This window comes from Xenopus tropicalis, chromosome 6 (assembly GCF_000004195.4).
Source record: "Xenopus tropicalis strain Nigerian chromosome 6, UCB_Xtro_10.0, whole genome shotgun sequence".
In the NCBI taxonomy this organism is placed as follows: domain Eukaryota; kingdom Metazoa; phylum Chordata; class Amphibia; order Anura; family Pipidae; genus Xenopus; species Xenopus tropicalis.
The window spans coordinates 59,913,655-59,938,603 of NC_030682.2; the positions used below are offsets into that span (position 1 = coordinate 59,913,655).

General features: G+C 37.7%; 1 protein-coding gene across 4 annotated transcripts in view; it reads left to right on the forward strand.

Moving 5' to 3' along the window:
* ikzf1 (IKAROS family zinc finger 1) overlaps positions 1–24,949 on the forward strand; it is a 59,142-nt gene that overhangs the window by 25,062 nt on the left and 9,131 nt on the right. For 2 of the 4 annotated variants that reach the window (XM_012964637.3, XM_018094641.2), the window contains exon 4: positions 15,268–15,528. In XM_012964637.3, the coding sequence (XP_012820091.2) occupies positions 15,268–15,528 (261 nt within the window). 4 annotated transcript variants of the gene reach the window in all.

The window sequence follows — 24,949 nt, forward strand, 5'->3', positions numbered from 1 at the left end:
GCAAACATTCTGCTTTTGAATTTTTTTTTTTTTTACTAAAAATCAAACATGAGAATGCTGTATTTTTCTACAGTACCATGGGAACTAGGGCAGGCATTGAGGAAGTTGCTCCAGTCTTTGTGTGGCAGCTGGCTTTTGCTGGTCCTTGTCATTCAGGAGATAAGGTTAGTTTCTCAAGGCTTACACAGGAACTGTGTTACACAAATGACCACAGAATATCAACATGGTTCGCTCAACCCCTTCGCAAACTAGGATTTGTGGGATGGCAGATGTTTCCAGCAAAAGGGGCATAAAACCAGGCATAGTTCCTTTTTGATAAAAAAAAACTGTCAAAAATAGTGTTTGGAGCAAGCACACGATGTGGAAGAGGGATCAGCTGTCAGTCCCTCCATTAATACAGTACATGGTGTAGACTATTTCAGGAGTTTCAAGGAAATGTGTTTGAAATGACATTTATGCTGGAATGAAATGGCAATCCATTGGCTGTTACAAGAGGTCTTTGGTGGTATAAGCTTAGTTCATTAATATTTTACAAGAATAATATATAAAGTGCCTTGCTAAAGTGTCAAAACACATACTTTAGCAAGGCACTTTATATATTGTTCTTGTAAAAGACCAATTTCCTGCATTAAAATGTATTTTCAATCAATGGAACCCGGTGCTTCTGTTTGAAATCATTATACTGCCGAAAGATAAACTTTCACCAAAGCTTCTGTTTTTTTAAAAGACTGAAACAGGCTGTCTTGCAATATATTGTACAATTAGTTCATCTTTCTATTACACAAGATGAACAGACCCTACTGATCCTTAAAGCAAGCTACTACCTCTACCACCATACTTTACTGCTGTTTTTAAAGGTGTGGGCAGTAGCGCATTTGCACAACAAATATGGGTCTAAACTTTGGCCAAAAAGCTCACTTTTGGCCTCATTCAACCCTAAAACTTTTTTTCCACATCGCAGCTCGTCACACTAATGCTTTTTGCAGAATTCAGACTTGTTTGACATTATTCTTTTGAGTAATGGCTTCTTTTGTGTCAACCTATTTTACAGGCCCTGTTATACAGAGCTCTTTATATAGCTGACACATTGATTGCTATGGGTTAGTAGAATTGTTGCACATTTTTTTACATTATCCTTTAGAATGCTGGGGAGAAGAATAAAATGGTTAGAACGTAGGCTGCATAGGGCTGATGTAGCAATGGAATTATAGAGTAGTGCTATGCAGTGTTGCACATATGTACTTAACATTTTTGTTGGGTTCTTTTTTAGACCTTAAAAGGTGTGTTTACAGGTTAAATTGTATATAGGCAATCTAGTTAGGTTTCTTGCATCACACTTAAAATAGGTTTCATTGCTCCACCATTGGGCACACTACAAGAACCAGATATGTTAATGCATACTGTGCTACAGGAAACAAGAAAACCTATTTATAGCAAGTAGCTAAACTAGTGTGTGGGTCCATGTGTGCATTTTTAGTATTAGCCTTGCAGACAAAACCTTTAAGATTGATTTTAGTGTCTTTGTTTTATTTAATATTATGTTATGGTGATACATGATTTTGAATGCTTTTACTCAATAGTGGCAAATAAAAGTCTACAGCATGCTCCATAGCCATAAATAGATTTTATGCATTTACCATCTTCCTGTGCTTAACTTCCATTCCCTTTTAAGCGCAAAACCCGTTTCCCAACATTTTGCTACTCAGCAGAGTGTTTCTGTTTTAGAAATGTGTGAAAATGAATTTCCCATTTTTTTCTCTCTCTCTTTATTTTGGGGAAGGGTGTTGTTTATTTCTTAAAGTCGAATATGGTATTCTGCATGTCACGTCACAATTGCATGTTTTGTTGGTTTGTGGCTATCACACAAACGCAAACAGTTTTTAAAAAGCTGTAAGAGAAAATAAGGGTGTTAAGTAAAACTTCCTTTGCAGTTTCTCGTCCTATAGTTTTCCTGTGTAGAACAGACAAAATGTGCTATGTATAAGGGTTACCCATGCAAAGATATTGCATGCATATTTTCTGAGAATTTTGTGGGTTTTCTTGTATAAATTTTTTTTTTTGTTTTCTTTCTATTCACTTTATATTTCAGGTAGATCTATCTACACTGTACATCTTCAAAGTCACATTATAACTGATGCAGATATACCAGGGAGGAGCTATGAGATTTGTTTAAAGGACATGTAAAGCCTACACTTTCCTACAACTTATATAAGTTGGGCACAGCTCCCCCACCCAAATGGCATTATTTGTACTGCATATATCCCCTCCATTTGCCATCACCATCACATTTTCCTAAAGCAAATAGCAGCTTTCACCCAGCAGCCACTTTTCCTCTGACACATCAACAGTCACATTTAAATCTGCAAAAGACAGAACTGTCTTTGATAAAAGTTCTGGTTTGTTTGAGCACTGTAATGGTAAGGCTATGCTCATGAGAGGAGTTTGGGAGAAAAAAATAGGAGCAGACAACTAGAGCCGAGTTTCTTTGGGAACCAGCAATACCATCTCTACACTGGCTGCTAGATGGGAGGGTGTGTTTAGTAATCTGAGCTGAGAAAAACTGAGCATGCCCAGGAGAAAGCAGCCAAAGCAAATTCCAGAGGGAAGGGGCTGGCTGGGTTACAGGAGGAGAAGGAAATCTAAGTGATTAAGGGGATGCTGCAGCCATTCTATTAACCTCTGGACAGCCAGAGTAGTAGGTATTAAAAGATTGCAGAGACACTGTTCACTTTTTGTGTAAGGGGTTTACATGTCCTATATTCCTATGCTGATTTTAAATTATATTAATCCATTTTCCAGCCATTAAAACAGTTATCGTCAGATTCATGGTAATGGTACTGAAACAGCCATATATTACTAGCCAGTAGTTAACTAGATGTCTAGCATTATTTTAAGCAAAAACAACTTCTCAGGAAACAGTAAAAAGCAATCTTTATTGTATAACTGTGGTTATATGTATAAGGAATGTTCATTCAGTTTAGTCCAGGAATGCAGATGCTAAACTCATCTTAAATTTTCACCATTGAACCCACGTTTCTTTCAGACACCAAACACACCGCTCTCAGTAAAACTGTATAAAGAATCTGTGTGTATAAGTATCTAGCCCAGACACTGACTTTGTTCGTTCCCCCACTAAGATGCTTCTGCCCCAACACTACACCCAAGTCCTCATTTACCAAGCTTGCAAAGGCTCTATGAAAAAGCCAACTGCTGATGCATCGTCTCATATAGTAACATTCTAAAATCCACTACTTGTATTTTTGAGGTAACACATGCTTCATTCTTTCAGGTACAAATAGGGGCTATAGATAGAATGGACATTATTAAATGATCTTGTACACACAATGCACAAAGCACACAACACTTGTTTTATTTAGGAAAGGGGTATGACTTTATATACTGGATGTTTCCATTCAGGTCAATGGCAAACATTTCTCTAAAATTGATATTGGTGAAATATGCCACTGGTCACCAATGGCGGGTAGTGAGCCATTGCCCAAAGCCTGTTCATTGTGTCTACTCAATCTGCCACAGTGTAAAGGTGGTCATGATACAGGCCAACATTACCGTTACCTGACCTCCAGGCATGTAAGCCCACCGTAAAGATGGTGTACACAAACTGTTAATAACCACAAACCCACACCTTCCAGAGAGAGGAATGGGTTGCCCAACTAGTGTTCCATAGAAAGATCAACTAATCTCACACAGACTACTGACTGCTCATGTGCATAATAAAGGGATTTTTACTTCAGCAGGGAGTTCCTGCCACCCTTATCTTTACTGCACACTCTGGCCTCCAAACTAACACCCAAACACTGGCTCTTTGCAATTTACAAAGCCCTTTGATTCCAACAGGACAACAGTGGATGAACTAGAGAATATGGTTAAACATCTATTGCGAAATTATGCCTAGTTCATCTGACATTAGTTGCCAGTTAAATGGCCAAACAAGGAGAAATCACATTGCTTTAACAGTTTAAGCCCTTTACATGCAGTAATTTTTAAAATATCTCATTATAAGAACATAAAAAACTTACTACCATGTTCTATGAGCTGTGTTTTTTCCTCAGAAGATCACTTTGAATCAGGGCTGAACAGGGCAGTCTATTTTAAAATGCAATCAGTGCTGCCCCACAGCATGTATTTATTAAGCTTGTCTGTATATTTTCAAGTGATCTGGTAACCTTAGATCAGGGATCCCTGACCTTTTATACCAATGAGTCACATTTTAATGGGAAAAGTGTTGGGGAGCAACACAAGCATGAAAAAGGATCCTGGGGGTAGCAATAAGAGCTACTGTATAACTGGCTACTTAATAGCCCCTATGTGGACTGGCAGCCTATAGAATTGGCATTATACTTGGTTTTTATGCCAAAACATGCCTCCTTACCAGAAATTCAACAATAAGCACATGCTTTGAGGCCACGGGGAGCAACACCCAAGGGGCTGGGGAGCAACATGTTGCTTATGAGCCACTGGTTGGGGAACATGCATGGTTCACAGCCATCTACATGTAACTTTATCTTGGGAGATAGTCCTAGTTATTAGCAAGTTCTCCTATACTAAAACTATTTTTGTATATTAAATATATGCTTATATGTATTTCTAATGAAGACAAATACCTATAGAATTTGATAGACATGTCCTGTAAAACTCTGCACTATTAAGATAAAATGACCACGTGTTCCTGTTTTCCCTGCAAAATTGTCCTGGTCCACATATCACAAAAGAGACTCTGCAGGGTCAAAAAAAGGGAACACACCCAACAATGCTGTGAATTGAAGATTTCTATCTAATCCAGACAGTACACACTGCAGACTTGAGTATAATACCCTGTCCATACTCTGATATAACACTACATTAGAAGTAGAAGAGATCTGATTAAGCTTGGCACTGGAAAAGTAGAACGTTACCCTTTAATTTGCTGTCACAGGGAAAATGATTACTCCTAACAAAACCATTAAGCTATCTAATTCCTGTGAAGTAATTATTTTATTTAAACTGAAATATATAAAGTAAAATGCATGAAGTAAACTAAAATAAAATGTAATACGCTCATGTACTTGATTTGTGTCCTCATCTATGGTCACTTTCACCTCAAGCATATGAAAGAGAGGGGCCTGATCAATGCACATTCCCTGGTCCCATGTTTTACATTTTAATTAGTATCTGTGCATGTATTTACAAAAATGGGTTTTCAGTTAAAAAGTTATGAACACAAAATTAGCCAGACACTATGCCATGTCAAGGTAAACCCCATATGGTGGTCTGAACTATTTACCTCTGATCATATTTTTATCGACTACCACCACCCTGCATGGTAGCATTTCTTGGGATTTGTGTCTCCTGACCTGGGCATTGGTCCCAGTCACAGGGCTTAATCCACCTCTGCTATTACCTTTTGTAAGATGGAACCAAGGCATTGTTTTCACAGGCTTAATGCTCCCCTGCTTGCAGCTTTTAAATTAAAGGAGAGAGAGTTTCAAGCCTGAAGCAGGACAAAAATCTATGTAGAACTGAACCATTTTTCTCCATGGAATGCATTCATTTTTTTAGTCAGTCATATTCCGCTGAAGTTTCCCTTTTTTAGGCTTTGCCTAACCAGGATAGATTTCAGTATATGCCTTACTGAGGGGGTGGCCAATACGTCAATCACGGCCTACCAGTTCATTCCTGTGAAGGTCTGGTAGACCGCTAGCTGCATAAATTAACTGCGCATTCTCCTTTAAGTTCTCATTCATTCTGGAGGATGCGCAATGTGTGGCGCAAAGAGGAGAATGTGCGTGTACGGCGCCCATTCCCAGACTCGACATACGCATTGTACTTTGCGTCTGAGAATGCGTGCCTAGAGGAAAAGCATGCACCTAGAACTGTGATGCTACACTAGCTGCCCATTATTACTGAACAGTTTAACACTGGCTTGCACTGCCCCTAATCCTGGCACTGAGCAGCGGTTACATTTGTACAGCATGCCAATTAAAAGTGAAAAGCTCTGCTGTGCACTGGCAGCTCTCTTTGTTATATTGTAGTGATGTGCAGTTGTGAAAGCTTGTACTCAAGTGCTCCACAACCATACACACACACATACAAGCCTACTTGCCGAGTAGACAAAATACTGGTAGCTGCTAGTGCTGTGCTGTGCATGCATGCTGTGCTAGCACTGGCAGCTGTTAGTATCTCATCTACTCGGCAAGTAGGCTTGTAAGTGTGTGTGTGGTTGTGGAGCATTGGAGTACAAACATAAAGTATTGCACAGCACTACAATATAACAGGGAGAATCTACAATGGAAAAAAAATAACATAGCAAGAAGTGATGCAATAAATGTACTTCTTGATCATTTTTCCTGCCTTGTAGCCGGATTTTTTTTTATTGGAAGTTGCATCTATGGTGAAGGTGCATACATGGTTCCAGCTGAACTATATGCTTTTGTTCAAAGGTACCAGTCACTTTAAACTTCTTTGTACAACAGGGAGAGATGTCAGTGCACACAGTGTCGGACTGGCCCACAGGGATACCAGGAAAACTCCCGGTGGGCCCAGGTGTCATTGGGCCCTCCTGCTTCTTGCCATTTGGTCTAATTTGTAGTCATTCCCAATTTCTATAGGAACAAAACAACTAAATATACAGAAGAATAGAATAGATTATAGTATATAAAGATAAAAAACTAGGAAATATAGAGACTGAGTAAGAAGTGGATGAAAAATTATTTAGTGGAGTGTTTTAGGTTTTCTGGTGGGCCCCCGTGGTCCCAGTCCGACACTGAGAGCACAGCAGAACATGGCAGTTCTCATTGGCAAGCTGTCTGTACAAATGGATTTGCTGCTCAGTGCGTGAGGATGAGGGGCAGTGCAAGGTGTTGGCCTGTTCAGTGGTGGGATCTGCTTCTAGCATTGTAATCATGACTGGGTTTATTACATGTTGAATTTATTTTACTTTTTTTTCTGACAGCAGAGTGATACTTTTTCTTGCGGCTTGCGCCGCATGATAAATGGTGTGCTATTTTTATTATGGTAGATCTCATGATGGGTGAGATGCGTATGTTTAATATGTAATCATTAAAACATGTCTTGGGGGAAACAGCAAAGAATTTCTTTTCGGCATTGGAATTTTCCAAATAACCTTGGGTTTTTCAGACAGTCTCACACATCCAACTCAATTTTTGCATGAGCAGATATAGAAACATGGGGTGTTACACTATTCCCTCTTTGACCATAATTGGCTAATCGGTCTACATACTCACCCTATAAATCACCTGTTCTAAATGTTTGGACTTTTTTATATTCTCCTTTTCAGAAAGTTGTGTATAAAAACAAGCTATGCTTTGACATATATATATATATTAAGAAATTGTGTATGGGTAAACAGGAAAATAAACTGGGGATACTGTAATTTGACCATACATGCATTGTTTGGCAGTGCTTTTTGACCATTTTAACTATATTTGACTATCTGGTCATGTATGTCACCACTAGGGGACAACTTAGTCAAACTATTGTGTTGTCCTATTGGATTTCAGTCAGTGGTGCTCATTTATCAACACCAGGCAAATTGCCCATGGGCAGTTACCCATAGCAACCAGTAATTGGCTTTTTTTTGGGAAAATTTGCCCAGTGTTGATAAATGATCCCTAGTGTGTTCAAGGTTCTCGGCAGGTGCATAAGCAAATGAAGAAGTGAGAGAAGCCACAGAATATCCTTATTTTAGTGCCGATCCAATCTTTCAGGATAGTTACACAACAAAAAAATTGATAACACCTGTGTATAGCTATATTACACAATATCTTCTTGCCTGATCCATGGCCTGATCAGTTGTATAACTTATTGTGTAACATGTTGATGCATCATAATATATAGGTATTAAGTGCTTTTAACAACTTCTCTGTTAATTTATTTAAATGAAAAGCACAAACATTGGTAATAGTGGTAAACAACTTTAAATATGTTCTCAAGTGCCTTAAATCAAATAGGAATGGCGATGGAACTGCATATCAAAACAAAAGGGACAATTCAAATTTACAAGAAGAGCTAAAAATATTGAAATTAACATGAAATGTACAGTGTTCATGCAGCATTAAAGTCCCACATCCTATAAAAAGCCACTAAATATAATTCCTGGTGTTTGCTTCCCTTTCTGTCACTTCTCCATAATTCTTGCATTTCAGTTAGGCAGCTCAGTAACTTCAGCTTCCTCTTTTCCTATATCCCTATATTTCATTATTTGCACTTGTTCCTCTTCATCTGCTTGTACAATAGGCCAGTGATGTGGAAACCCAGTTACAATACAGTATGCAAACCGCAGCATTTCAATGTTTTCTTCTTTTTCATGGCTGGGGGGAAGGGAGGGAAGACTTGCTAAGCACATCCATGCAGATGCTGATTGGTTTGGAAATAAAGATATTTCCTTATTCAGAAGCATAACGCCCTGCTGCCAGGAAAACTTATTTTTGCCCTGCCCCGTGCCGTTCACAACTTTTTTCTCCCACATTTGTAGTGACATTTCATGCCTTACAAAGATATTAAAATAAATCTTCTTTCTTTCTATCATGCCCTCCTGCCCACACTAATGGTGTTCTGTCCTGTAAAAAAATGCACAGATATTTAGCTGGGATTAACATCACATTTTTTGTTCAGAAAGTGTATATTTCATATTTAAGAACGTACACAAAATGCTAGCAAATAAAGTTGCTCCCACTGCAACGTATTGGGCAATCTTGGCCCCACTGTTTATGAATCACACACAAGTTGTGATGCTGGGCCATCAAAAAGGCCATAAACATTCTCTTGGCACATGAATTCAACCTGCTAGAGAAACCAGATGAACTAGCACATTGGCAACCAGTGCTAGATGCTGCAAGTTCTTAGGAGCCAATGGTATCAATGCATGCTCAGTTTTGCTTTCAAACTAGTGCTTTTCAATTGTGCTTGTGATCATAAATAAGCCCTATGCTTCCCCTCTACTCTCAGCACAGTGAGTATCCCAGCTCAGCCTGGCAGCCTAGACGCAAGCCTTGCACCAAATCACAATATACAAGATAAAAGACCCAAAACATTTGTTAGTGTCTTCAATTAATGAGCCTTACTTACCACTGCTAGAAGACATAAAACAAAACATAACCTAGGAGACATAAATCCTACTAATGTTCCAGTGTACTACATGAATGTTGGCCCTTTCATCTTGGGGTCATTAATAAATACAAAACGAATAAGATTGCCCAACCCTCATGCCCAGGTAGAGACTAAAGGTTTTGAGTCCCATTGTTTAGAGCTTGTATGCAATTGAAAACATTCTTTAGGCTTTAAATACAGGGCTCTCTTGTTCTCATGTGAGGAGCACTCAGCAATTTATGCTGGATATCTAACCCACCTTTCCATAGTTTTCCAGTTACTGTGGCCACATTTTAGGAGGAAATTTGTTCATGTATGTTGCTTCAACAAAACCTTTACCTAAATGGGGCTGCAAATAGATCAGATAAATAACTGCAAACTCATTGAAGCTGTGATGCCAGAGGTGATCGATCTGCCAGACTACCCCTGGCCTGCAGCCCTTAAATACCATTGCTACTTGGGGCAGTTATACTTGCTGTTGACACGTAATGCTGTATGATACGTACTTCATAATTCTAACATACTCTTTCAAAGGCAACTTTTTTTAAATGCAAAAGAAATCTACATGAAAGTTTACTGGAAAAAATAGGGTTGTATTATTATAATTTATTTATATAGTGCTGAGATATTCTGCAGCACAATTACAGACATTACACATCAATCTCATCCCTGCCCAATGGAGCTTACAAGTCCATATCTTATTCACACACCCTACTGGTCAACATCATACTTTTTACTTAAGTCCATTTAAAAAAAAAAGGATTTATATCGTTCCCCTATCCCATGCTTCAACCAGAAATATACACTTCTTCTTTATGGTTCTTCTTCAGACAAAACCATTGTGAAAATAGGAATACTTTAGGACAGTGTGAGGAAGTGGAACTTTCATAAACAAGGACTGTGCTGGATTTTGCAAGAGCTGGTTAAATGCGTCTAAAAAGCAGGACAGTAATTGCTGCTTACCATGTCTGCTCACTCTGTATACATACAGCATGTGTAGTTTATCCTGTTGAAAAGACACCTAAAGCCCCAAACCAGGATCAGTGTAGAAATTCTATACCATATTCTGTGGGCTTCTGTTCTAGCCCTAAGACATAATTGCTCTAAGGTGGCAAAGATCTACGACTCTGAAACTACTACCTGGGGCTCCATTTTTTTTCTTTTATGCTTAAACACAGTTAGTGTTCAGCTTTCTTTGGGGGTGGCATACATGTTTCAATAAAGACCTGTAATTTGCCTGTACAACTTTCTAATTCTCTATTTTGCAGCACTAATGCAAACTGCTGTCTTAAATGTATTCTATGCAGCCATGAAGTGCAGTTATCAATATATATCAGCCTTGCAGCATGTACACATACAGTCATCTTCCAAAGTTTAGACACTGGGGGTCATTTATAAAAACTGAGCAAATTTGCCTGTGGGCAGTAACCCATAGCAACGAGTGATTGCCTTTTTTCAGCCAGCTGCAGGTAAAACAATATATGCAACAATTTGTGTTACTGCCCATGGGAAAATTTGCCCAGTGTTGATAAATGACCCCATTTAGTGTCAAATTAAAACCAGCATTGTTTTAAGTAGGAAGAAATAAAACTTAAATGAGCACATAAATAAATACTATAGTATGCACTGGTTTCTAAATAACCAAGCAGCAGGTAACTGATTACTAACCAATCCCTTAGCATAAGATTTAAATATGCCTACTTTTATGAAGGCAACAGTGACAAACATACTCTGTATGTAATTTTTAGTTCCAAATCTTCTCTTTACAACACAGATAAAAAACAGCCCAGATCTTCCCTTCAAAAGAGTACAAATCAATTAAAAACATGTTGAAAGCATCTGTATAAAGAGATGATGAAGTCAACTAATTATATATGTGTATGAGGTGGGATCATACACTGCAGCAAGAATATGGTTTTACTTTTTATGTATAGAACTTGGGGTTGCAAGATAATTTCTCTACAACTAGACCTAAAATATCATTTATAGATTCAATCAGCCTTGTACAGAGAATACAAAGATTATAGTGGCTGCCTGGATGCATCCAATCATGCATGCTAGCATATCCTGGAGTTTAGAGTATTCCCCTTGTTTCTGATATACATGGTTTGGAATTATGTTCATGCTTATGGTTGCAGAATCATTATTCTTTTAAAGGAAAGCTTAGTTTATCACCTGGGTGGAGTCCTTCTGAACATTTGTCCCATGGGAGATAGCTTATCTCAACCCTGCCAAAGTTCCCTGCCCAGCTAGGATCATACAGGATAAATGCCTGGAATCATCACTGGACTCTATCAGCAAATGCAAGGCTCATCTGTTCTTTGATGGCAAAGCAACTTTACGCAAGGATATATGTCCTTTATTTTTTTCTCTTTCTCTCTCCTAAATGCGGAAATAATTTGCTGTTGTGCATGTATTTACTCTTCATAGCATGTTATCTCTAAGGCATGAAATATCTACAAAGTAGCTCCAAAGTTTTGGCTAGCGGAGTAAGTAAAATGAAATCACTAACACAATAACATAATATGTCACATATTTTTGCTGCTATGAATAACTGGTTACAGATGCAGAAAGCATATGTATAATAGCTATTATACCTCCAGAAAACAACATTGCTAACAGTCATAAATATGCATTTACCAATGCAAGCATCATAGCATTTCTCTCTTTAATGCAAATATGCAAGGAATGAATGCACACAAAATAAGCTATGCATTTATAGTCTACTGTCTACTTAATGGAATATCTTTTTATAACTAGAATAGCATACACTCAGAAAGAGTATACTAGTTTATATGGAGTACATCTGTAATCCCCATCCTAAACATGGTTAAATGGGAAGTTTTGGCTTAGTGATTCTTATCTTCTATGTGCCATGGGGCAGCGCTGGATTTCTAATGATGGCGCCCACTGCCGCCCCCCCCCCCCCCATTCTCATGCGCATCAAATTCACATACCGAGCACAGGGGACTGGGCATGCTGACATTTTCTGCACATCAAGTCCCCAGTACTCTGTATGTGAGCAAAGTTTAGGTGCGGCTGGCCAGCATGCCTCCCCTAAATTTGTGCCGCCCTAGGCCTGGGCCTTGCCACAAATCCAGGCCTATACAGGGGATCCCTTATCTAGAAACAAATTATCTAGAAAGCTCATAATTATGGGAAGGGCATCTCTTATAAAGTATATTCTAAGCAAATAATTCTAATTTTTACAAATATTTTCTTTTTCCATGTAATAAAAAAACATTAACTTGTCCTTGATCCTAAGCTGCATAAATCCATATTGATGGTAAAGCAATCCTAGTAGGTTTATTAAATGGTTAAATTAATTTTAGCAAACTATTGTGAAACAAATTACAGAAAGATCCCTTATTTGGAAAACCCAAACATTCCGGATTATAGATTGTATACCTGTTTTAGGTATACTAGGACGGAGTAGTGCTTAACTGCTTTGACATGAAAATAGGCTGCATGCCCCTGTACCTTTAAGCATCTGTCACCCTGTCATTACTTCATATTAGATTGCTTAACTGTATCAGAGAAGTATTAGCATACGGTCTGAAGGAATACTGGAGATAAAATGCTCAATGTTGGTCTAATATGATTTTAATATTTTTTCCTGATTGAAATAAAGGATATAAGGGTTCATTCACTTACCAAAAGTGCAATGTGTAAAGTGCTATTTAGGAAATGTTTGCTCTGTTTATTACCCACAATGCAGCATTTTTCTTATAATTCCAGCATAATTGTATCTGATTGGGGATGATGTGCATGGAGCATTTTCAGCCAATTTGTTACAATTAAGTGTTCTCACATGTGCATTTGATGCAAATTGGACACAATTGCACTGAATGCATCTCTTCTGGCACTCAGTGTCAAAATGCCATATGCCCCCATTTCTATGGATGCAAGTTTCCTGTTTAAAATGACACAGGCTGCTGTGCGAACCCTGAAGGTGGCGGTAGCTCCAGAGGTCCCCTGGGTTAGTTGCAAAATTTGTAACAGGTGACATAAAAGCAGCGACACTGAGTAAGACTGTATGAAAGTGCAAAGAGTGACTTTAGATGCAAATACAAACAACCGCTATGAAGTGCAGTCTATTATAAAGTGCTATTTCTAGACAGAAAGAGAAAGAAATGAAAAGAAATGCATGTAACTAGACATTGCTTGTAGCCTCCGTTTAAAAGGAAAATTCATGTGGTTTATGTCTAATGAAATATATGTCTTTTACTTTTTAAAACAAAACTATTCAGCTTGTTTAATACAACCTGGAATCATATCTATATTTGAAATTAGGCAGTTTGATGCCATGTTAAAGGAAACAGCCTTTTATGCCTCACACCTCACACGTTAAAGGGCAATTGAATATGACAAACACTGTCACCACTTCAATGAAACTGTGACATTAGCCTGTTCAACCCAGCATCCTGTTTGCCTTCTGTATTGCAGCTGTATATGAGGCTGAGCGCTTTAGGGATTTACACGCAATCATTCTCAAATCTTTTTCCCGTAAGTATGTTCTCAATGTACCTTGGCATGCTTGACATTTATAAGCATGCTGCATTTTGTATCTGTTTTGTGGAATTAAGTTCTGCATGACATTTTTTTAATTACTTGTGTCACTGTGTCCTGTGGTTTACTAGGCCATCCAAGTATTTTGTATATTCCTGTTTACATGACTATTTTTTGCTCTGGTATCTTTATGCATTTGCAATGTGATGCATACAAGATATTCAGCATAAGCATAAAAAATGATTTTGTAGTATCCTGGCTGCAATGGTTCACTATAGTTCACAATGGTGTTAGTTGTGGCTGATGGGAGTGCCTGCTGCTTTGGTGACCCTGCACCTTTATGAAGTTTCAGGTACATACAATGGCAAATAAAGACATAAAAGAAAGAAGGAAGAGTCATTTACATATGGATATTATTTAAAATAGACATATACATTTTGACCTCTATGCAAGGCATATACTGTACAGGAACAGATACAGAAAGGGTGGAACTTGACATTTTCATAATATGTCAACTGTTGACAAACCCCACCAAGTTTCACAGCTGGCATAAGGGGTATATTTATCATGCTGTGTAAAAAGTGAAGTAAAGCATTACCAGTGATGTTGCCCAGGGCAACCAATAAGCATTAGATTTCAACAGTTAGAAAACCAAAGCAAAGCATTTGATTGGCTGCTATGAGCAACATCACCAGTAATGTTTTACTCCACTTTTTACACATCATGATAAATATACCCCACTAGTGAGACAACTATGCTGTGGAAGTGGCGACTTCACAAAGAGTCGCAACAGAGCACATATCAGTCTACTGGAGGAAAGTAATAAAAGTAGATATACTTTAGTTATCCTCAGCTGCTAATATTATGTTTAGGCATGTTTTGGTTGGTTATTGCAGGACCTAGCCTTCAGCGTTTCATAATAAAAAAGAGATGTGTGACATTTATAGTGTTTTTAATGATAACCCATTTAAAGGGGTAAGCTATGGAACCTCATGTCACACACTGTAACCCTTAGGAAGATACAATGGCAATGTTCTGATTTGACTCATGGAATAAATCAATTCATTCCTGCACTCTATGATACAGTAAGGTATCCTTAGTAAATGTTTACCCATTAGAGGCATAAAGGGGTTGTTATTTATTATGTGCAGGGCAGGGAGAAAATTGCAAAAATGGCTGTAATCTGTCATGTTTTTTGCACTTGACACCCTGGCCTGTACATAGATGAATTGGTGCAGGCCTCTGCACTCCATAATTGAGCACCTGAGACCTGCATGCCTTTGGATAGGTACAGTGCTGCCTGTGCTCTGTACTCATGAGGGGCTGCTGGGGGAATGCACATAGCCACTCTGTTTCTGCCCCCTTGCTCATTCCCGAAGGCACAGAGTGCAATAGGGCCTTGTTCTTACTGCTCAGGTCAGGACAGAGCTGACCTGAGCTCACTGATATCTTAAATTTGTGCCAACTCTTGCAGGTTTTTTTAATCTGGCACAAGGTGCAGAGTGCAGGCAAACCCGTACAGAAGTGCTCTCTGAATGATCTCTAAGGGTATCCCTGAGTCTGTCCAGGATCTGTGTAAATTACCCTTTCATTTCTTCAAGCCACTCATTGTTAAAATAAACACTAATCTCAGGCCTGCCTTTTCACCTTCAGCTGGCAATATCAAAATGGAGAATCAAAGCGATGAAGAGAATGGACGTGCCTGTGAAATGAATGGGGAGGAATGTGCAGAGGATTTACGAATGCTTGATTCAGCTGGGGAGAAAATAAATGGATCCCTGAACGGACAAGGCACCAAGGCCTTGACAGGAGTTGGAGGTATTCGACTTCCTAACGGAAAACTAAAATGTGATATCTGTGGGATAATATGCATCGGCCCCAATGTGCTCATGGTACACAAAAGAAGCCACACTGGTAAGGCCTGGCATAGTTTTTTATTTAAAGGCCGAACAAAGCGTCATAGCATGCTAAAAGTACAGTGATCATGTGGCTTTTAAGAGGCAATTGGCCACTGTAATTTTTTGGTGTCCTTTAAAGCAGCAGTGCCACTAATACTAAATCATTAGGGCTGTCCTTACACACATAACACAAATGAAGTCTATTTATGAAGCATCAGTGTTAGCAGCATGGTTGAGGTTTGCATATTTCACCTTCAGCAGATGTTTAATTCCAGTACTATCATACAACCTTTACTTTGGCCTTTGTCACCCTATTTCTAAAGAACTTAAACTTGAAATCCTATATGTCCAGTGGTAGGCTTCTAAAAATTAAAAAAAAAAAGTAATTGTCATTCTGATCTGATAAAATCTGATAAAATCAATTACATTTCTATTGGAATAGTGGGATTTTAGTAGTATTTTGTTAGCAAATTACTACTTTAAAAACTATATTTTCCCGGCCATTTATCCTGAACTTTGAAGCTTTATAAATAGGTAATAAGAGAACCAAAAAATGTAAGGCAAAGTAGTAATAATTCCTACTAGCTTTTTAATAAATAGCTGCCTTTTGCCTTAATAATAATATAATAGAATATCTATACAATTATTTTTGAAATAAAATGAGAAAAAAAACAGTAAAGGGGTGTCTAACATCTTTGATAATGAATTGCTTTTTTGTAAAAGGGGTTATTCAAATTTCATGCTTTCTCTGCTTCTCCTTTACTTATCCCCCAAAGCAACTAAAACACAGACCTATATTATGTTGGTAGACAAAGGAACCATTTTTAAAGGTCTTACAAATTTTAACATTTATACATCCATGGTGTCCTACTTTCATGATTGTCAGGGGGGTCTAGGAATCTTTAAAATATGAAAAAAGATTTCAGCTACACAGAATGGTATAAATAATAAAAAAAAATATATATATGTATATATATATACTGTATTGTAACTAGAGAGAGCACTCACAGCAACCAGTTATTCAAAAAAAAAATCATATGTAAACCCATATTTACATGTTCCATGTAAATATCGATCCATGGGGGACCGTCGTCAGGATATATTAAAAAATATAAACATATATTTTCTGTATTACCTTTCTCTACTGTCAACTTCTTGTGGGCCACAAACTATTCTATCATTTCTATCCCTCTACTACATTATTCGTATTTTGTTTCTCAGAAAATAATGACATTCTTTATCATCCTGTTATAAGTCCCAGTTCTTATTGATTAATATAGCTATTATTTAATCTTTATTATGATCCCAAACTGTTGACTTATCCCATGTCACTTCAGATTGGGCATGAAACATGAAAAGTACTTGCCCAGAAGGCAATTACTTTTTGTCCAAGAGGAACTTCCCCAGGGGTATATTATCCAACCAAATCCTAGAAAACTATTAAAACATTCTATGAATGTATGTCATTGTTTAGCACTCCCCTCCATATATTAAGACAGCATCTATATAATAGTACAAAAATTTTAAATCTGAAGCAAATTAATGTTATCATCTATTCCTCATCCCAGAGACCCATATATAATATAATATACTAGCAGCACTATTACTTAACACCATTCCACATACAAGTATTTCTGTGATATTGCTTAATCTCTAAATAGGACCTTTGGCATAATAGCTCTCTAGCAAGGCTGCTGAGGATTTTAGAGCTGAACTGAAGAAGCTGCATCTGCTGAGCAAAGCTTCCTAATTCCCTGGTTACTATGAACTAGTTTAATTTTCTCTTTGAGTTATTATCCCCAACAGTCTATTACTGTAGTATTGGTTCCTACTATTTTGTACTATAGAACTCACAAATACAGGAATGAATACTGCCACCTTTACTAAAAGTGGGGTTTAAGATTTCCCCTATCACTAAGAAAAGGTTGTAAACATGAGACATTTATACTTCTATTGTGTTACCCAAGACACCAGTACATATACCATTGCTCCATTTTGTTCCATTTTGGTGACACAGTGTACTATATAGGGGTTACTCATTGGTGCTCATTCAGGAAGCACTTCTATATGGGAGTCTGGCTGCAATCTGCATTCCGCACCAGATAACACGTCTCATGTGAGATGCAGATTGCAAGCCCTATAATAAACAGGTGCATTCTAACATGTATTCGTACAGTGCACCCTGATTTCCATTCTAGATGAATTGCTGCAGGTCTTCCCTGTTGTGGCCTGCTCCAACTGCCGTATCCACCCTCATGGAAACAGAGCTTTTGAATGCTTGCAACAATGTATTCATGAAAGTGGTTACAGGTTTCTGTGCTCCAATACGGAATGCACACACCTGCAGCTATTCATCTGGAGTGGAAATCAAGGTGCAAAATATAGTGGATTGCACCCATTTTTTGCACTGTGCACCCTACCCTCCACATGATGTTTTCTCAGTAACACATTATTACTGGCACTGCTGCTTGGGACCAAATTATTATACTTTGCTCTATGGGCCTAATAAAACTCCTAGCACTAAGCATCACTAAACAAATCAAATCAATAATTTATCATCCAGTTCTTTCTTACGTGGCCAAATTATTTATATTCAACATTGGAAAAGGGGTGCAAAATGGAGCCACAACATAATGTACATACCATTCCATTACCATTATGTGAATTGTGCCTGTTTTGCATGCATACGGTTGGGTTTATTTCAATGCTGATATTCAAGAGACACAAACAGAAAAATAAATATTGTTATGTGTGCTCCTGAAAATCCATACCAAAGCTATCTGAAGCTGCTTTAACAGGTGTCAGCTTTTTCTCATTTTACCTTTTAACTGGTTAGGTTCAAATTATGGTGAAATTATTATGATTATGAGGAAAAAGCGGCACAGCATTAAAATCAGAAAGCAATATCTTTTCCTAGACATTGCAGTCATACTGACTTACAATAAAGGAAACTGGGAACAAGGTACCAACTCCCATTCTTCCCCACAGTACTTATTCTCCTTACAGTCAAAAAAGTATATTTTCTGTAATAATAGCAATAATAAAGAAATTAGCCATGTACTGGCTCATATGTTACATAGTGAAAAAACAAATACCTTGTACCTTTGTAATCTGGTTCATTTACAAATGGTCCATTTATAGAAACTCCCAGTGCATCCCCTAAAAAAACCTATAAATGAAATATTCAGATAAACACCTGTGACACCTGTATTTTAGTCTCTTCCTCAGTCTTTGATTATGTACCAACCCCTGAGTGCAAGTGCAAGAGCACAAAGGAACACAAGAAAAGTAATGAACATCAATGGACTCATTTGTGAACCAAAACGCAGCATGCAAAGTGCACAAACAGACTGTGCTTGGCCATTTTTTGCACTTTGTACGCTACATTCAATGTGTGCAAATAGCCACAGACATCTGTGCTCCATTCTGAGCACAGAGACCTGTGGCTCCCTTCGCTTATACAGTGCTGACTGTGTTAGTCAGCTCTGTAATAGTAAGTGGCAGGCGCGGAATAGGAACGTAGGCATCCCCCCCTCCCACCAGTACCCCCCTGTTCCTTCGGCATCATTCTGAGGCCAAGGTAGGATCAGCAGGACCTGTCCTTACCACCTGGCCAAATGGTGTGCTCTGGGCATAAAGACACTCATATGTGGATCAAACATTTTGTGACTTGTTCAGCTCTTCCATTTGATTTATATTGTATGTATCTTCAACAGATTCAGACTTTTTCCTATTCTGTATTGTTTTAGACCCAGAGAACAAAAACCAGACACACCGATAATACCTTCTGCTGCAATTACACTTACAAATAACTTTAAAATCATTGAAACTTTTTAATGAATGTATACTGGAAAGTTTTTCAGAATTATATTTTTTTTAAATATTTAAATTACTTTGTAAATTTTTGGGTGGAGGTTCCCTTTAAACATTTTTTTTCTGACAGTCAGGATATTATTCTTTTCAGTCAGGAAAGTTATAATAAATGTGCAAAAATGTAAAGTTCCTTTAAGAACCGCCAGTTTGAATTTAAGTAAATCTGCCCAATAGTTTAGCATTAGATGCATTATGAACTAAGGCTTTATTTCTGCGTCACTGCATGGTAAAGCTTAACATCGAAACAATTGGTATTGCAGTATGATCTGAAAATACACACAAGATTTCAATATAATCTGGATATGCCCACATATAATTATTTGCCAAACTTATCTATTTCCATTGTAAAGAATAGGAAGTTGACCTATTTCCATGTAATTAACTTTTTTTTCAAGTAGTTAAGATAAATGTTAATGATAATCCTTTCTCTGATCCTTCCAATCTGAAAAGGGGGGAGCTATTTATTCACCTTGCACCCCTAAATTTGGTTGCCTGAACATACAGGCATTGTGATCTTTCCCTATTACTAAAGGTGGCCATATATGGGGCAACAAAAGCTTCCGTCAGACCAAGTTGGCAATTTATCAGCCTGTGTGAGACAGGCCTACCCAACGATATCTGTCAGACATTTGTCAATTGGGCAGGTTTGAAAATACCCTCGCTGTGAGGAGCACATCACCAAATGATTATATTAATCCAATATCACCCACCTCAGGGTGGGTTTATCAGGGTAATATCTGTCAATGTATGGCCAGTTTTACTTAGTGCCCTTATTTAGTTAGTCCCATAATCTTGCGCCCCCCCCTTGTGTATAATCCAGCTTTGTATTTGTCCTTATTTTTGCATTTTCTGTCTCTTCGTAGATTTAGTTTTGACTTGGCCTGCCTTGATTTTGAATTTGTCCCTCCTTTTGACTCCATTTACCTGTTACTTTACCTTGTTGGTCTCAGGCTGGCCGCAAGCATATCAGAATATTCCCCAGTGGGCCCTGGCCTGGATAGGCTCTTCTCCCTTTTTGGAACATAAAGCTTTAAAGGTGGCCATACACGCACCGATATTATCGTACGAAACCTCGTTTCGTACGATAATCGGTGCGTGTATGGTATGTCAGCGAGCCGACCGATGTCGCAGGAAGCTGCTGAAATCGGTCGGCTCGTCGATCGGCCAGGTTAGAAAATTTTGATCGGGCGCCATAGAAGGCGCCTGACCAAAATTCTCCCTTCAGAGCTGAATCGGCAGAAGGAGGTAGAAATCCTATTGTTTCTACCTCCTTACCTGCCGATTCAGCCCTGAATGGTGTGTGGCGGATCTGACGATGTTTCGTGCGACCGATGGTCGTACGAAACATCGTCGGATCGCCACGTGTATGGCCAGCTTAACTCTTACTTCCCTTTCCAGGATCTTTCTATGCTTTCATTTATTCACAGCGGTAGTCCTATTTTTTCCAACATGTGTGAAAGTCTCATGGAGTGCTATCACCTGTGGATTTAAAACTTTGTATGTTTAAAAATAAATGTTTGATACAAGGTGATGGTGGAAGCCAAATCATAAATGAAAAAAAACATGAAAAAGATAGTAAAGAATTAGTTTAGCATTCAGTGATATATAAAATATATATAAAATATATATTAAGGGCAAGTTGTGGGGTTCTTGGTACCCCAGCCTGACAGATTTCCTGCTCAACTCAGCTCCCCGTCAAGCCATTTCTTCAGCATCCTAGGCACTATAGTCTGGTGGGCAATGCGTGCTAACTCCTCTCTCTCTTTCTCTCTGTCTCTTGTTATCTCTACATATTCAGTGAGCAGCTGCCCAATGCCAATCTCAAATTCCAATTCCTCTCCTGCATAGCAATTGGTTTTATCATTCAGCCAGTCTCTGCTCAAGCAGACCAGCCTGGTGTTCTTGCTAACCTTTGTCTGCCTGTTCTTCTAATACTAACCCTAAATAAAATGCCTACCATTGCATTTCATTGTCAGTGCCTGGGACACTGGGAGTTCAGGGATATCCAACTGGGCAATTGCATTTTTCTCAGCCACTGGGGCTTATTTATCAAATATAGGAATATCTGTGGGTATCCTCCAACTGACTGCTTCATAGTTGCAGCATTCAAAATATCCCACGTGTGCCACAGCCCTTTGACTATCTAATCATTCTGATAAAACTATGTTGATGACTCCATTTATCCAACCGAATAGAGGACAGAATTGTTTAGTGTTCAGTTTTTTATGATATCATGTAAACTGCACAAATACGTCAAATTTTAAAATCAGGCAATTTCGAAATAAAGTAAACTGAGTCCCCCCCTGTATAATGCTGAAAAGGCATTACTTTAGATCAGGTCTTGAGTATAGGAACAAGAGAATTTCCTGTCAGCAATTAACAAAACCATTTAATTCTATGTATTGAAAAAGAATATGCATTATTTTTAAATGTCTATTGTTGGGTTTCCTTTTTGTTTTTATATGTTTAGCTGGCCTGATTTAGTTTGACTGCTTCCTCCACAGCAGCTATGATCACATGCTGATATGTGTTAGCTTTTTGGTGAGACCACCCATAAGCATTCATTTTTTCTGGACTTTTTCACTTAAGGCAGCTAGGATCTAACAAGTGTATATAAACTGCATACTGTATGTCTCATCTGTGAAATACAACAATACACCTCAAATTCATATTTCTCCTCCCATCACCAACTGACCTTTTTAACTAGTAAACTATTTATCTCGAAAATGTCATATAGTGGCACTAAAGTGAACATAATCCTATGCAATCAGGATAGTAAAGCTGGCCATACACAGCCAGATCTGCTCATTTGTCGAGGCCACCAAACAAGCTGATCTAGGCAAGCCTGGCAAACCAGTCTGACCCTGGAAACACAATCTAGACCCAACAAAGTAATAAATAGGAAAGTTTCTACACCACACTAACAAGTAAACAATAATGAAAGAGAGACAAAGTCTGAGTCAAATCAGGCCAGGTCAGCACCAATAAATCTTTGAAGAGCCAGGGAATGCATAAACAAGGACAAACACAGAGCCAGGTCATACAAAAGAGAAGCCAGACTGAGGGTACTTTCTAAATTAGGACGCTAACTATATATTTGGGAAAGCTCACAATAAGGATGATCAGATACCAGCGAAACCTGTTAACTCAGATAACCAGTGTACAGGTTGCTGCTACAGGTATGGGATCTATTATGCAGAAACCCATTATCCAGAGAACTCAGAATTACAGATAGGCCATCTTCAATACACTTCATTTTAATCAAATAATTCACATTTTTAAAAATTAGTTTCTTTGTCTCTGCAGTAATAAAACATTATGTTGCATTTGATCCTAAGTAAGATATAATTAATCCTTATTGAAGGCAAAACAATCCTATTGGATTTAATTAATGTTTAAATGCTTTTTTAGTAGACTTAAGGTATGGAGATTCAATTTACAGAAAAACCCAAAACCCAAAGAAACCCAGTCCTTAGCCTTTCCATACCTGTACTACAGTTATGTTATGAAAGGTAGAAAATACAATAATAATACATTTTTGGACAGAAAATGATTTACCTTTTTCCCAAGTACTGACACTTTGAGAAACAAATAAAAACAAATTAATACCAATAAGAAATTATAAATAAAGATAGTACAATTTTCTCAAAATATGCTGTGCAAAGCAAGGAGCTACTCCCAGTGAGAGGCGTAGTAATGCATATAACTGCATAACTAGCTGACACTATATAAATGATTAGTATAAAAAGATAATTAAATGCTACCTCTAAAAAACATTAAGAAACATATTTCATTTATATAGTATAATGTTTTCCTTTCTCATTGATTCTTACTATCCATAAATACCATCCCTAAAATATACTAAAAGATATTTTGTGAATCAGTTCTTTGTGACACTCTTAGCCCCTGAGCAGGGTGAATGATAACCTCTCCCTTGTACACATTTACCATGAGTTGAAGTCTCTATGAAAAGTTGAGCAATATATACTGTATATATATATGCTGATACTATCCTATAAGTTTTATCAAAATGATTCAATTACCACAATTTTAGATGAAAAGGATTAGAATCTTTCTTAAATAGTTACCAACATTAGCTACTGAAAAAGCCATCGCTTCTTATTTTGCTTACACATTTGCTAAAATGGTTATACTACAAAGAATCTGAATGGGTTATAAGAGGAACTGCAGGGAAAAAAATCTCTAATATGTTTACACACCATTTGCAGTTTATTATAACTTTCCAAAACAGGTGTACCTCTTTCTTTGCAATTCTGCATAAGTAACATAAGTAAAAGCCCTTTACTTGGTTAGATCAAGAATTTACTGGAAATCCCCCTGTTTTCCACCACTGCTGAAATCTTGCATGCTGCTTGGTGTGGTGGTAAACCATTAAAAAAAATAGGGCTTCTAGTGTGGGGTTCAGGTCTAGAGTTTCCTGTTGACCTTATTGGTTTATAGCACTCGTTTCAGCCTCCTAAAATATAATGCCTTTTTCATGATTATTTTTGCTCATGACCTTGACCCACTTCCTCCAGTACAATGCGCCTGAATTGAAAATCCTAATGCACATTACCCAGGGTTTGTTTGCCTCTTAAGGTTTGAAATTAAAATAAAAAAATAATGGATTATAATAATGAATGGTTCATAAGAATAAATAATGAAATAATGGAAACCACTAAAAGTTCTCTCAGTTACTACTATTTTATGGACAGAAAAGGTAATTAATCTGGCAGCGTATAAGTAATAAGCTCAAGAATGTTGAAGACTATGGTGAAAATAACATGTATTATGCCTTATATTGAAACAAACACTATGCAGATACCAAAGGTAGTACTATGTATTCTATAATAAGGTTAAACTTCTATGATCTATATATATTATTGGAGAAGCTGTTTAAATAACTGATCTGTACCCAGAAGTATTTGCTGAGAACAAATAAAGGAGAATTGTCGATTTAAGAATTATTCTGTTATGGTGTAGTGGGAATGTTTACACTGCCTTGCAAGTTTTACCCCTGGGATTCCTTTTTGAGTTTTGTTGAGTTGCAGTTTGAAATAAACCTGGAATTAATAGGGATTTTAGGTCATCTACACAAAATAGCCTAAAAAGGTGATACATAGTTTTCAAATGAATTTGCAAATAAAAAAAAATCACCCTCTTTAATATAAAATTCCTAAATAAATGCTGGTGCAACCAACTGCCTTCTGAAAATTACTTGAGTGGAGTCTACCTGTGTGAAACACCAGATTTGGGTTGAAAAAAAAATATTCCATAGTTTCGACATCCCCTGGAGCACATTAAATCCATTATTAAAAATTGAAAAGAGGCCATAAGTAAGAGGAGACACCAAGAGGCCATTAATAACTCTAAAAGAGCTAGAAAAAAACCCACCCATGGGCCAGCTATATGGAATTGGGAAGAAAAAAAAAAACAACATAGTATGAGACCAAAATGACCTATTTAGGAATCATTTAGAAGTGATCTCTCCCAGAATCCAGTGTAATAGTAGAATAAAAATGAATGATCTTTTGGAAAATGGCATGCAAGTTTAGTCTCATTTT